We start from the raw sequence: 14,680 nt of genomic DNA, 5'->3' as shown, positions 1-14,680 counted from the left end.
CTGCCCCGTCCCAGTGCCACCGGCTCTGCCGCTCCCTGGGAGTCCGCTCTGGTGAAGGTGAACCTCTTCATAACTGCAAAGGGCACCCACAGGGGTTGCTGGGGTTTGTTATCATGCTAATTTGCTTTTTTTTTTTTAATACTTTTGCTGTTGTCTCGGCCTGGCCTGTCAGTTGTTGTTGCTGCACCGCTGTTCTTTAAACACAACATTTTGGAAACATTTGTATTTACAAGCTGCAGTGCAGCACTGTTGTCTTAAGGTTTTGACTGACCCTAATTGCTATGACACATGTAACTAATGATGTTTTGTACTTTCAAGGAGTGCACTAAAAAGGTGATGACATATGAGTTACTGAATAAGGTACTGTGCAACTTGTGCAGCAGAGTTTGTGCAGACCTTATGGAGCATAATAAGCAGTTTTCCTGTGCTCATACTTGTTTCCCGTCAGACTGGCCTGTCTCCAGCGCTGAGGCTGCATCGTGCTCTGAAGGTTCCGAGGGAGAGAAAAGCAGAGTGCTAAGCCCATCTCTCAGCTTGAAGAAGCCTAATTTCCTTAGGCTTTGATTTGATTCTCATGATTGGTGGCAAATATGTCACTGTGTGTGTGTATATATATATGTGTGTGTGTATATGTATATATATGTGTGAGGAAACTGAAAATGGGTGCAAAATTAAAAAAGATTGAAAATTTCAGATTGGCCTTTTATTTTTGTTTATTCTTCCACCACAATCTGATTTATGCTTATTGGAGTCTTTGAACTTCAACTCCCTTGAAGAATCTCTAGCCTATCGCTTTTTTGATGTTGCTTGAAGGGGGATGTGTGTGCGCGCGGGTGCGTGCGCTCCCAGGCTGCGGGGCTCTGGGCAATTTCACTCCAGAGCGCTTCCCTTCCTTTGTTTAACCTATGACCTGTGAAAACAAGAGTTAATCAAAAGTTCTAAGGTAGCTAAGAGGAAGGGGAAGTGTTTGGTTACAAATTAAATATGAGCAAGTCATAAGCCATAAATCTTCCGTAGTGCTACCAGTTGTGCTACTTAAGTTGCATGTGGTACAGAAAGTTTTTGGTTATAAATTCAACCTCCGTTTCTTTGGAGGGAGTGTTTAAAGGCTGCCTCAAGGATTTGCTTTTTGTTAGAAAAAATCCATGTCTTTTTTCCTTTTGGCAGAGATCTAGAAACAAATTCGGATAACTGTATTTCTTGATAATTTTTTTTTCAACTTTAACCAGTCACGATTTAGTCCAATAAAAGCAAAACTGTTTCACTCCTGAGTAGTAAACACATGGAATAAGTGATGAAGTATTGAAGATGGCAGGCTAAATTAGTTTTCTAACATATCCAAAACTTTCAGGATGAGAGAGATCCTGAGATCTGCAGTGACAAAGGAGGGAGATGAAAATTGCAGTGAGATTGTCTACATAATTTATGCAATTTTATGGTGGATTTGTTTGTTTTATCTTGTCTTGCACCTCTCTTGAGCAAGAGCTACACAGATCCTGGTGTACTGTATTGTGTTGAGGTCTGCTTCAAATATCAGCTAATTTCCTCAACTTCAAAACCGTGTAGCTTTTCCCTCAAAATGGAAAGTTACTCTTAAAATAAGAAAAAGGAGCAGTTATGCTGAGATTCTAAACCATTATTTGGAAAACATGGATTAAAATAAGGAAGAGTTAGTGTTAAACAAAGGACAATAATGAAGTTTATTATAAGATGCTAGTGAAAAGAAAAGGGAAGGCCAAGAAGGAGTGAGCAAGCGTAATGGAAATAGGGCTGTACCTTCCCTCGTGTTGTATGGAGGGTTTGCTGGTGTTTTGACATTGTGTGAATATGAGACTTTATCTGGGGTATTTCTGTTAGAATCATAGAAGCTATTTTCTAGGTGCTAAGCAAAAGAATTAAAATTGGATTTGGATGGAGTATTCTCATGGGTAGAACCTACAGATTAGTTATGTTTGGTGTGTTGTGGTAATAAAGAAAACTCCCTGAATCTGTAGTGAGGTAAGGTTTAGCTGTGAACAAACAGGCCCCCAACAGGACAGAGAAGTAAATCTTTGAAGAATGGACCCAACCTGACTGTGGTTCCAAGCTGAGCCTTGTCCCTGTGGGGTCCGTGCGGTGCCGAGGCGTTGGGGCTCTAAATGAAGTGCAACTCTGGCAGACCAGAAGCTGAGGTAACTTGCTTTGGTTTATTGCTTCTCTACTGACATGTACATTATAACCACAATAATATTTTAAAAGACTCTCATTTTAATTCTGTAAATGTTGTTTTCCAGCAAGGTCCCTGAGCAATTAAGTAGAACTTTAAATCCGCCTTCCTGAAATAAGTTTTGGTTCCATACTCCCAGGGAGCTTTCTGCCGCCTTGGTTTTCTGCCTTTTCAGACTCTTTTGATAGATGCCTTGCAAGGATTTGTTTACCAGGTTCTTAATCTCTACTTAGCCGATATGTTTTGAGAGGATTTCTTGTTACTCTTGTAATGGCTTTTAACTCTGCTGAAGTTTATTTAACTAAACAGAAAGAAAGAAACTTATCTTCTAACTAATCCTTCTTGATTGTTTACAATATAATGCCAAACTTAAATGCTGTTTAAAGTGGTAATTGTCTGTCTTTCTCCTCTATTCTAGTACATAGTTTGTAAAGATGCTTAGAGCATATTAATTTAAATGATAATACTGTCATATAACATGAAAAGTTAAGTTGCTTATCAGTATATTTTGATAAGCTACTTACATTTTACAGTAGCATTTGCAGGCTTCAAACAAATGTTAATGATGGAGTGCCATTCACTTTATCTGTCTCATATATAGCTTCTCACTTCATTTATTACTAAAAGCTGTACAGTTAGGAACCATGGGGCACTCCATTCTTTATGGTTGTCAGGATGTAGTCGTATTTTATAAAATCTTTAAATTCTGTCTAACTATATCAAAATAGAATCCATTTGCTTCAGAAGGCATCTGTGATTAAAAGAAGAATCGGTTTGTGCGTCACACAAACTTGCTTTCCTATTTGCTGCAGCTGAGGGGAAATTCCTTGCCGGTATTTAAAAAGGAATTGAAATAAAGAACTATGCTGTGAAAATAGGGCAGAAAATCATACCAGAGCATACTGTAGTGAAAAGTAACGTCTTATTTTATGGAATGGAAATGTAATGTAAATGAAAAAGATGTGATTTTTGTGCTTGTTTGTCTTTTGTTTCTTTGTTTCTTTTATTAGTTGTGTGCAAATTTACTGAAGGTAAAGTTTCTGTTTGACCTAACTAAGGGCTGGGCTAACTACAAGGATGGAATAAGATTTGACAACAATTAAAAACTGAGATACTGGTTATGCAATTAAAAAAATCCGGTTGTATCCAGATTCAAAACCAAAATGACTCTCTGTCTTCAGTTTACTAGGCCCCTTGCAGCTGTCCAGAGGACTGGGTATTCAACGCATACTTTGGGAAATAGCTACAGTTGCAAATGTTCCACCATACAGGAACACTAGCGTCCATTTCTCTTACGGGTTAAGACCTTCCACTGGGTTGCGTGTTTGTTGTGTGCGGGGTGAGAGGGGAGGGGGACTCACAGCGCTGGCCTCGATCCCCGCGGCTGCTCACGGCTGGTGCCACGCTTGATGTTCAGCGCCCACAGGTGCCTGGAAACGCTGGGGAAGGGCAAACGCTGAAGCACAGTCCTCAGAGGAAAGGGGTGCTTCAACCTTCTGGCAGTGTTCTCCTTCGAACGGAAGGTCTGATGTGGCTTTCCTAACAGATAAAGTGTCATGTCTGCTGGAGGCTGGTGTTAGGATGTGTCTGTATAGTAAAGACCAGCAATCTTGCGTTTATTAACTGAGATTTAGCAAGTTAAATGTATGCTTTTCTTTCTCTTTTTTTTTTCAGTTACCTCCCATGGTTTGAAGTCTTTTATAAGCTGCTCAATGTCTTGGCAGATTATTCAGCAAAAGGACAGGTATTATTCTAAAGCACTAACCCTTCTTTTCCCTGCCCCAATATCAAATGAAAGACAGGATGGAAACAAGCTGTTTTAAGAAGTGCTTATATCAGAGGTGACCATGGAAATTATTAATCTGTATGGTGCAGTAATATAGAAGATCATGTTCAGCCAAGCTGAAAGCTTGGCAAGTACCTCTGAAAAATAAATATGCCTTTAAATTATTTTTGGGAAAAGATAAAGTCCAAGAATGCAACTGTGGATCCAACACGTTAGTGGTTTCCCTGCAGTCACCCGTGCTGTGCAGACTTTGTGATTACCTGCACGGTACTCAGCATATCCGTGCAATTCCTGCATAGCAGCGTTGCATGAGTCTGACAGATGTCTTATCCAAGTTTATTTATCATGTGAAGTTCTTCCTGATGCAAAATGCTTGCCCACATAGCATCATCTAGCCTAAGCCCTTCAGATGCTGTTTTGCTTTTAAAGCAAAACAAAGCAAAATTCAGTCTTGAGACCATGAAAAAAAGTGAACTAAGCCATTAAAATTTGCTTCTAGGTTTTATAAATGATAATTCATGATACAGAGAAATTACATTATACGATTGACTAGTTTCATATATTTGAAATATTACAAGTAAAATCTTCCCAGTTAAGTTGCTGCTTTGATTTGTTACCATTTTGTGGTAATAATTGTATTTTACATTTGCCAGAATCATTTGCGTTAGAGGTAGAAGTGTTTAGGATCACATCTTCATCTAGATGGATTAAATACATTTGGCTTTACCCTCAGCTAGGGAGTTGTTAGAAAGAACTTGCAGTGAAAACTGGCTTGCTCTGAGCTGAGTGACTAGTGCATAGGTTGGTGACTCAGTAGGTTGCAGAAATACATAGAAATACATATGAAAAAAAGTATTCTAAAAAAATCATGTTATAAAACCCAGCTGTCAGAGGAAACTACATTTATTTCTGTTCACAGTCTAATGTATAAATCTGTTTTCACATTCTTCTTTACACTTGCAAGTTCTCTAAGCCCCCAATTCCACAAACATTGCCCTTCCAACTTGGAGTTTAGCTTGTTATAGCAATGCCTACTTAGTATTCCTTTTTTTGGTGTGTTTTTTTTCCTCCTTCTTATTTCAGGATAGTCAAAGGAGTGAGCTCCTAGAAACATTTCATAAACTTACCATCCCTGAGCCAGGAACTTCTGTTCATCTTGGAGTGGTAAGTGAAGTGGGAGAGATGTAAACTAAGGTGTTTAATTTTCATTACATATCATAATAGAGGAATGTCAAAAGCAATTCTCCTTTTTGGAACTTGGTACACAGATGTTGTCTTCCTGTGAGGACACAGAGCTGTGAAATTCCCCTTTTCACATTTGGGGCCCTCTGTTTCCCTTTTCTTAACCTCAAATGTCTTTGAAATGCTGTTCTTTGATTGGAGGAAGATTGTGTATATTCCCCATGGAAATTTCTCACCATATCGTCTGTGACCTGCGAGAGGTCACAGAGCAGCAACATGACATTTATTGCCCACACTTCTGCAGAACTCCAAGATCTTGCAAGTATGCAAGGGGGACAGGACTGGAAAGCAAACAGTCACGTACCTGTCATAGCAGCCTTTTGAGTACTAAGTGTTTATCCCATTTTCTGATTCCTTCTCTTCTTCCTCCCGCCAAGAAAAAATAATTGCACAAAAAAGGATTTATTTCATTTTTATATCTTGTGAGAAAATTAATCAAAAAACACTGAAAGAATAGATGTGGGATTTTATTGATGGGATTGTATTTTGAATTTAGTCTTTTGGGGTTTTTGTCATCAAATTAATTTTCACAGAATAACCTTGTGTTCCAGGCTGTAGTGAAAAAATACTTAAGATGCACATTGCTGCAGTTGCCAATTAGTCATTTAGAGTTCACGTGGAAACTAGTGGGGAGTGCAGCCACAATTCTCTTCTCCCTCTCATTTCCTTTACTCCTTCTTCTAAAGTACTTTTTGGCACAAGCAGCTTACTCTCATCACTTCACCCTGTAATGTCAGTCGACAGGTAACAGTTGTTTGGCCTTGCTAGGTCACCAGCTGGCAGTAGAAATGTCCCAGTCCTCCTGAGGCTGGCTTTTATGAACAGCATTTCTGTTTAAGGGGATGAGCTGTCTCAAAAGGCAATGATCAGTTGGGATATTTCATTTTTTTCATACCAGTAATTTCAAGGAATGCTGCCGGTCTCTCCTTGTCTCAGACATTTCATGGGCGATGAAGCAAGAAAGGATATAAAAAAGCAGCCAAGGGACTTAGCTGTGGTGTCTTTACACATTTTATTTTGGCTGTTTACAAGCCTATTTTGGGGTCAGGGTGAGGTTCCTGTATGTGATATAGTTGCATATACTATTCCTGTATCTTTGCATTGCATCTTTTCAACCAAACTAAAACAGTGATATATCAAAAAGCAAAAATTTGTGTTTATACATTTAGTGTCTATATTCAGTGTAGCTGTTATACCCGCTTGCTATTTCGGGTTATAGACTGTTCATGAAGCACTGAAATGTCTGAGATATATATACAAGAAAATTGTGCCAATTGGGGAACTATGCCAAGAATATAACAGCCTTTAAAGCTTCAAGTAATTAATAAGTAGCCCTAAGAAGGATTGTGAAAATCTGGGGTTTTTTTAAAAGTAATATAAATTGTATTCGACACTGATTGACAAAAGCAGGTTAGTCACATTCTCTCCTTTCCTTTCCCAAAGCCCTAACCAAGAATTGTGCAAGTCATGCATGGTCAGATTGGGAACTAGAGTGAACCTGGTCTCTTGGAATGCAGACAATTGAAAAATGTAACAATAGAATGGATTATGAAAGTGTGAGACCAGTACAGTCTTTCAAAATGGTTTTGGGGTTTTTTTGGTTTTTTGTTTTTTTTTTAAGGCATATAAAAGTGACCTAGAACTTTAGCAATATTTTTCGGATAAGCAGGCATAAAACTTTAGGAAGTTTTTCTCACTAAATTTCCATAACCTCACCATTGTCGTGAATGAAACTTACTGATGCTGTAAGTCAGAAAAGGACCTGCTTGCTGTTGTTTCCTGTAGTCTGTCATGCAACCTGCAGTGGGCTGTGGAAAGATGGCTTGAATTATAGACTGCCTTGGAGTTTCCTTGGCATATGTCAGACATTGTGTGCGTCTGTCTGTATCAGCGTCTCTGAAGAACAAAAAAATGTAATATAACTTTTCAGGAGCATTTGATACTTTCTATCTTAATGCATTTCATATTGCATGTGTGATCCGAGAATCCAGCTTTTGAAATTCATGACAAAGAAGTCATACTGGTAGTTGGTAACAAATGTTCTGTCATTTTTACTTAGCTGAGCAACTGCTATTACTGCTGTTACTAATACAAAGCAATAAACTTAGATTGCTTTTGACAATATTGCAATAATCAATATTTGCTCTTTTTTTAGCACTCTTACTTTACTGTGCCTGACATCAGAGAGCTCCCTAGTATACCTGAAAACGTGAGTACTGTAGAGGACTGTGTGCCTTACCATTTCTGTTTAAAGTCAGCAGCAAAATATATAACAATTATTGCCTCTGCCCTAGTAATAGATTATATTCTGTAAAATATTGCTAGATATTGAAATGAACTTTAGGTGATTAATTTATAATAAGTATTAGGCAGAAAACACTGTGTTGCCAAATGCAGAAGTACATGAGTAACAGGCCTTTTGAAGTACAACATAATAGTAGAATTTAATGTTTGCCATTTTAATTAAGATAACAAATGAACAGGAAATTAACAGCATAATTATCTTAACCTGTAAGTCAAGGTATTTATTTTAAAAATACAAAGTTTTTATTATTATCACCACTCTATTATTACTTACTATTAACATTCCATGATATCTTGGTTCTAGTAAGTGAGGAAATTTAAAATGCAAATCTATAGTTTCAGCCTACTCAAAATTAGGAAAGAATGGTGATTTTCTAATTATGTAACAGTATGGTGGCATTTCAGAGAACAATGATGGAGTTCGTGAGTGAATTTTCACACAAATTAAAATTAACTTATGAAAAATTCTTGAAAGTAATCTCAAGGCAGTTTTGTGATTGCCATTTGAGTGAGTGCTACAAGAGTCATCTTTTACATAAAAATGCAGGATTACAATAGAAGGGAATTTCATCCACTTTACCAAGATTTTATAGCAAAAAAGACAAGAGTCAGTTGAGGTATTTCACCTTTATAGCTAACTTGAGTCAAGGTCTGTTTTCATAAGTTTCAAAGAACTACTGTTTTAAAAGAAACTTAATTTCACAACTAAAGAAGCAATTCTTTTCTTGTGCATCCAAATTGACATTTCGTTCTCCCCTTGATGACCTCACGCCATTTACATAGTTCTGTTGGTTTTGTTGATGCGTGAGACCGAGTTCAACATGAAACTGAACCTAAAAACTAAACTTGGGAGGTAACTGTTGGAACCTGCTGGAGAGATAGCATACTGGTTTGAAATAAATTTGTTTGAAAAAATGTTTCAATACAATGTACTGGTTTTATTTATTACAGCATTATGGCTACTTATGAGTCAAGAGAAGGAGATAATCTTGATAGTTGGTATCTTCAGTGGAAGAGTGTGATGTTTCAAACATCCATAGTGCTAGTATTTAAGAAAGATCAAATACCACTTTGGTATTAACTTGCCTCGTTCTTTAAGATGCTGTCAGAATTTGGATATTGTATATCTTTACTTAAAACATTTTGTACAGATTCAGATGAACATCTAGGGCCTTTGCTTTAAAGGTGTATTTTAGCTGTAGTTGCCCAGACAGTCATTCTTTATGATAACGTCTTCCTTCTGTATCATATTTACACAGTGGCATTCAAGAGTTGACAATCTGTGTTTGTGATTAAAAGCTGAAATGTATTAAGGATAAAGTAGTAATGGACAGATTGATATAGGTAGAAAGAAGCAGATCTGCTGATCATACAGTGAGACCCTCCTGAAAGAATGACGTGAGGCCCGTAAAAATGATCCGTTTGTTAGATGGCTTTCTGAAAATGTCAAGCACACCTGGTTTCTTTATGGCCACTTTTTTGGAGACTTTTTAAGCCTCACAAAGTTGTCTTTTATGTGTTTCAGCACGCTCAGATTTCTAGCCAGATGATAGGTCTGTGGGAAGACAATGCTGGCATTTGCTTCTCTTAAATACTCTTTAATATGCTCCTACTATGTCTCTTAGCCAAATTTCTATGCCTGGCATCTCAGTTTTCTTTCTCGAACATTTTGCGGTCTGCCTTAGCACCACATACCTCAATTTATGGCATGAAAGAAAGAAAGAAAAGGGAATCATCAAGACATTTAATCTCGTTTGTGGATGATTTGTATAGCAGATAACATTTGGGGCTTTTTGTTTCTGTTTTAAAACATTGTTGCTAGCTTTTCTGTGTTGTAGACTTTTCATACTGACACATATCCTGTCAGTAAATTTAATAGATGTGCACTTTTTTCTAAGGTGCTTTATTTTTGTAGAAATATGATACATTAGGAGTAATTCAAGAGTCAATTCCTGAATCTAAACCAGCTATCCAATCCTGTCCGAATCGAGACATGAAGTTACTTGTTTATAGGGTTTATATTTTATGTTCATCCCTTGTATGCTAATCATCTCAAACTTTAACCGTTTTTGTTTGATAAGCCTCAAATCACCTGGAGAGCAAGGAAGGAAAGTTTATTTCCATTTTGCAGGCCAGCAAATTGGAGGGCAGAGAGAAATGAGCTAGTAATGGTAAGAAACCAGTGGCAGGGATGAAAAGTAGATGATCTGCCTTGGGCCTGCTTTAACTGATATGGAACAGCTTAATAACACGGTATGTAGTAGAGGCTTCAGGAAGTATAGCTGTATTTATGCTCTGTTGGTTATGTCTGCTGGTGATGTTCCCTTTGTATTCAAAGGTATGAGTCAGCTTCCCAAAACATTTGAGCAGGAGACATGATGAATGCTCAGGAATCAAAGGCTGTTATAAAAGCAGAGGCCTTGGGCCAGAAGGAGTTGGAAACCCTTTGAAAGCTGAACACTCAGCCTTCGTGGGAGGGAGTGCCATGTGATGCTAAAAAGCATCCTCTTTGAATCCCTGAGTGGTGCTGATGTGCCTCAGCAGGAGTGTGAGTGTTTCGATGTAGGTATCCTGTGCAGTGATGTCACGGTGAAGGATGGACTCTGCAGTGTCTGGGGTGAACCAGGGCACCTCTGGGAGTGGAAGTGGAAGAACATTTCATTCGGTCGGTTTACAAATTAAAAAAGCTAGGGCTCATCGTAAGAAAGAGAAATACTAAAAATCAAATCCATTGGTCTAACTGTTGTTGCAGTTGACTGTCTTCTATTTCTCAGGCATTTTGTTTTTTTAAATGAGTATTGTGTAATTTCTTATGAGGGTTTTGTCAATGCAACTTTCATGTAGAATTGAAACGTATTAGGAAACAATACAAGCACATTAAATGAGCATAAATCTTCATGGATTTAAATCAGTTGGCCTGATTTATTAAAAATTCTGTGTATCTTATCAGCAATTACATTTTTAAACCCTTATTAGCAAAAGTTTTAGTAATGCCAAACTTTGAAGTTGTATGCAGTGATTAATGGAGACCTGCACAGAACTCTATTTGGAATGTTAACAGACTTCTTGGAATTATCTGACTTTGTCAGATCAATATGTTTAATGAGTCACGAAAACATTTAGCGTGGATGCTTTTATGTAACAGCTAAGCATTCACTTTTTCAAAAGATTTTAAGTTATAGGAAAGATTTGTAAATCCATTATGACTTCAGAAGTAAATTGGGTTCATTGCAGGAAGTACAGCGCAAGACTGTGAATTTCCTAATAGTATCTGTTGTGTTTCAGAAATACCAGGTAAGTTAGCAGGCTGAAATGATGACATTTTCTTGGCGATGATGTTCTGGTGTATTTTTGTATCACCGAGTCCTATATTTCAAAATGCCTGATTTTTCACTCATTATATCATATGTCTCTTGCTACCTGTTTTTCTTAAAATCCCCCCCCCCCCTTTATTTCTATATTTACACCATTTAATAAAGAGTATTGTCTTCATTATTTTGTTCTCCTAAACAACAGCATGGCATTATAGAAGAGTCTTAGCTGCATACCAGATTACCTAACCCATGTTAGATTTAGTGTGTGATATTTCAAAAAAAAGAGATTTCTAAATAAGATGAGGGATTTCCAATAGGAGAATGGAGAAGGAAAACTGACTCCGTTCTGCTGACCTGTTCGAACAGGAAATTTACTGAAGTCTTGTAACTGAAGCAGTTCAAGTGCAGACTAAAACAAGTGAATTATAATCCCTGTTACTATGTTGGAGCTTCACTCTTTGCAGAGGAGAGAGTTCATTGGTTTGTTCCTTCAGTGAGAAATTCTTCATTAGATGGTGGAGGAAGAGAAGTACATGAATATTTATTTTTTTATCTCAGAAGTCAATGTGCATGTGCATTTACTGATATTAGACAGCAAATGATCAAATAGATGATTGATCTACGAATGAACTTTCAAAAGAGCATAAGGGAATTTTGTAGCACTCCTAGTGAGTTTTGAGAGGAATGGGGATACCTGTTCCGTATTTTATTGTGAAAATCCCGCTTTTGACTCCCCCAAGAAAGGTTTAAATCCTAGAAAATAAAATACACAACAATTATACTGCAAATTGGAATGCTTTCATTTGTATTTATTTAACTCATTCATGGTTTTGTCACTTACGAGACATGTCTTTCAAAATACATGTGTAAGTCCCAATTTCATCTTCAAAGATGACAGCTTTCTTATAAATAAAACTTAGAGCTAACACGTGAATTTCCTTAGTATCAATACATTACCATACAGCCCACATGCTTCGCAGGTGTCATTGGCAAATTTCTGAGAGCAGAGAAGACTAAAACCTTATAAATCTTTCCATCTGAAGGTACATTTGTGTGTCAAAGCCAGTATTTTGCTACAATAAACTTGATGAAAGAATAATTGCAAATCAAATCCCGGTGTCTATTTTCCTCTCACTAATGGATACTGTTGCCTTATAAACACATCCATGCACACGCATATCCACATCTTCAGGCAGAAAGTGGGGATCGTGTGCTCCTTTTGCCATGCCCTTAATTTGGGTGGCATCAAAGGGAGTTCAGTGCTACTTAAAAATTCTTAATTCACACTATTTGCAGTAATTGTGTCGTCATGCACTGTGTTTTGGCGTCGTTGAAAGATGGGTGAGAGGGGGAAGAAGAGCCGTAGAGAAGACAGCTTATGTTTAGACAAAAATATCATGCTAATCAGCACAGATGGGATGAGAAATACAGAAAAAGTACATGATAGTTTAATAGGTTTTTGGCAAAATGTGTTGGCTTTTTTTTTTCTTCTTTGAATATACCTGTCTGTGGCTATAGCTTTTCTGTAACAAAGACCCAAGTGATTGTTTTATATTAACACATTTGAAGCTAACCATAATGAGCTCAGTTTTTATCTATCTACATACTGGTACAAAAGTCTTCCAAATACAATGCTTAATTTTTCTTTAGTTCTTTGTGTTTGGATGGCAAGCTGTGGAACATATTTTTGCACAGTATGAAGCATCTTGGCAGACTTCTCAGGCCAAGTATTGGTGGTTTTAGAGTTATCTTTGGATCTGTCAAAAGTGCTAATAGGCTTTGTTGAGCTTCTTTAAGTTTCTAAATCATATTTGCTTTTTGCTTTTCTGCACTTTTTTATTTAACGATGATTAAGATTGCACTTGAATTCATGACTAATCTAATTTTGCTCTCGCATGTGCTTTTTGTATAAGACTGTCTTTACCATATAGCAACCCTTTCATATCTGTAAGAAGCTATTTGGAAACAAATTCCCTAATTCAGCATTTTTGGGTGTATTACCTTTTCTTCCAGCCCCCCCCCCCCCCCCCCCCCCCGTTTTTTTTTTTTTATTTCTATGTTTTAAGAAGCACAAATATTCTTTACACACAAAAATCCTTTTTTGTTTGCCTTGCACTGTAAAAGCCCCTTATTCTAGAACATAATACATTTTGATCAAGTTACCTACATGGTGGCTTTTTAGTTTTGACAGTAAAGATCTTAGTATCACATCATGCTGTTTATTAGAAGATATCTTAAATATTTAGTAAGTGACTCGTGATTCACACCACTGCAGCATGTGCACAGGGTGATTACCTTGGTAATGATGAGTGGATAATGTTGCTGGCTGATGGGATGATGTGGGGGATGAAGTGGCCATAGCTGCTTGTGCAGCTTGCTCTGTTTTCTTTTTTGAATTTCAGTTATTTACAATAATTTTTACATAGGTACTTTTTAATATTCTGCACAGCAAAAGCATGGAAGAAACCTGTGTTGCCTAGGAAGTGTATGTGTAAAGTTTCAGCAGTGTTACTTGCTTGTGTCTTGGTCTTTCTGGCTGTACTTTAAAGGCAGATTGCAAATGTGCTTTGCTTACAGTATTCTACAGCAATTAATTTTCTTTATATTGATCATGGAAATAAAATTGGATGTTTGAATCCTTCCTCTTCCTTAGAGATGGGCATCCACTGAAATTTTCAGAAAGAGAATTCTCTGTTTCCTTCCTCAGTTTCCCCAGCCACCCAGCAAGTGCTTTCTGTCTTCCACCAAGGGGAAACATGTGTCCAAGTGTGTGAAGTGAGGAGTTCAGACAACCTGTGTAACTGTTTTTAGCTTGTGTGTTAAATGCCTGTGTGTATTTCCAATTATCAGAATTGTTCTGGCATAGACTGAACTTACATTTGAGTTTGTTGTATTAGAATTGTCCTCTAAGAGAGCTGGTTTTATTGTTGGGTTGTGAGATTTTTTTTTTGGCACTTTATCAGGCAGCTTTGAAGTTTCCATAGAAGTGACAGAACATATCATTTCTCAGAGAAGTATCTTGTATTTAAGAAGCTCTATGTGAAATATCATCAATTTTATTATTCCAAGACCTAGCTCCCCAAAAGTTAGGGGAAAGACACTGCAATTTAAAAGTATTCTGACAGAAGATGACATACTGCTTTCTTTTGTTCAGCCCACGTGCTGGATGTAGTGTAATAGGAGGTTGAAATCTGGTTATTTTTTTGTTAAGGATACTTGTTTTTGTAATATCATGAATCAAAAATTATTTTCTCTCTTCCCAGAGAAATCTGACAGAGTATTTTGTAGCAGTTGATGTCAACAACATGCTGCATCTCTATGCCAGTATGCTGTATGAACGCCGCATCCTCATTTGTTGTAGTAAGCTGAGCACTGTAAGTAAAATGCAGAATAATTTCTTCTATTCACAGTACTTTTTTTAAAACGACAGTCATATCTAGGAAATGATCTGATGATCTCCAGGTCCCCCTTCCAACCTCAGCTATGCAACCTGAACTCAATTCTGTGGTTCTATGTGATGATTTTACTGAACTTCTGTTGGCCTCTGATGTTCAAATCCAAAGGGTTTTTTGGATACAGGAATTCTTGGGTTGTTTGGTACGTAAAGGTACAAATATTTATGCCCTAGTGAAGTGCCTTTGTCGTAATTTACTTGACAGGAAAAATAAACAGATAAATGATGCTGTCAAATGGATGTTCTCATGACCTTCTCTGAATGGACCGAAGGAGTGGACTAAAATACATTGGCAATCCACATTTTTGCAGTTTTGTTTGATAAGGTGTAGTCTTAATGCTACTTAGGCTCCATCAAGTGTCTGAGAGATGAAA

The 14,680-nt window shown here is 37.3% G+C and overlaps 1 protein-coding gene across 13 annotated transcripts in view; it reads left to right on the top strand.

The window, feature by feature from the left end:
* The window catches only part of DENND1A (DENN domain containing 1A), a 215,024-nt gene that overhangs the window by 86,648 nt on the left and 113,696 nt on the right, over positions 1–14,680 (top strand). For 11 of the 13 annotated variants that reach the window (XR_012625890.1, XR_012625891.1, XM_074846656.1 and 8 more), the window contains 4 exons: positions 3,881–3,950; positions 5,076–5,156; positions 7,390–7,443; positions 14,116–14,226. The exons of the other annotated variants lie outside the window; for them this stretch is intronic. Coding sequence is in view for 9 of the 11 variants with exons in the window: in XM_074846656.1 (XP_074702757.1) it covers positions 3,881–3,950; positions 5,076–5,156; positions 7,390–7,443; positions 14,116–14,226 (316 nt within the window). In the remaining 2 variants the exon portion in view is untranslated. The remainder of the gene's footprint in view (positions 1–3,880; positions 3,951–5,075; positions 5,157–7,389; positions 7,444–14,115; positions 14,227–14,680) is intronic. 13 annotated transcript variants of the gene reach the window in all.

Source organism: Strix aluco, chromosome 20, assembly GCF_031877795.1.
Source record: "Strix aluco isolate bStrAlu1 chromosome 20, bStrAlu1.hap1, whole genome shotgun sequence".
Lineage (NCBI taxonomy): Eukaryota > Metazoa > Chordata > Aves > Strigiformes > Strigidae > Strix > Strix aluco.
The sequence above is the reverse complement of the archived record's forward strand: the minus strand, read 5'-3'. Positions and strand labels throughout refer to the sequence as shown.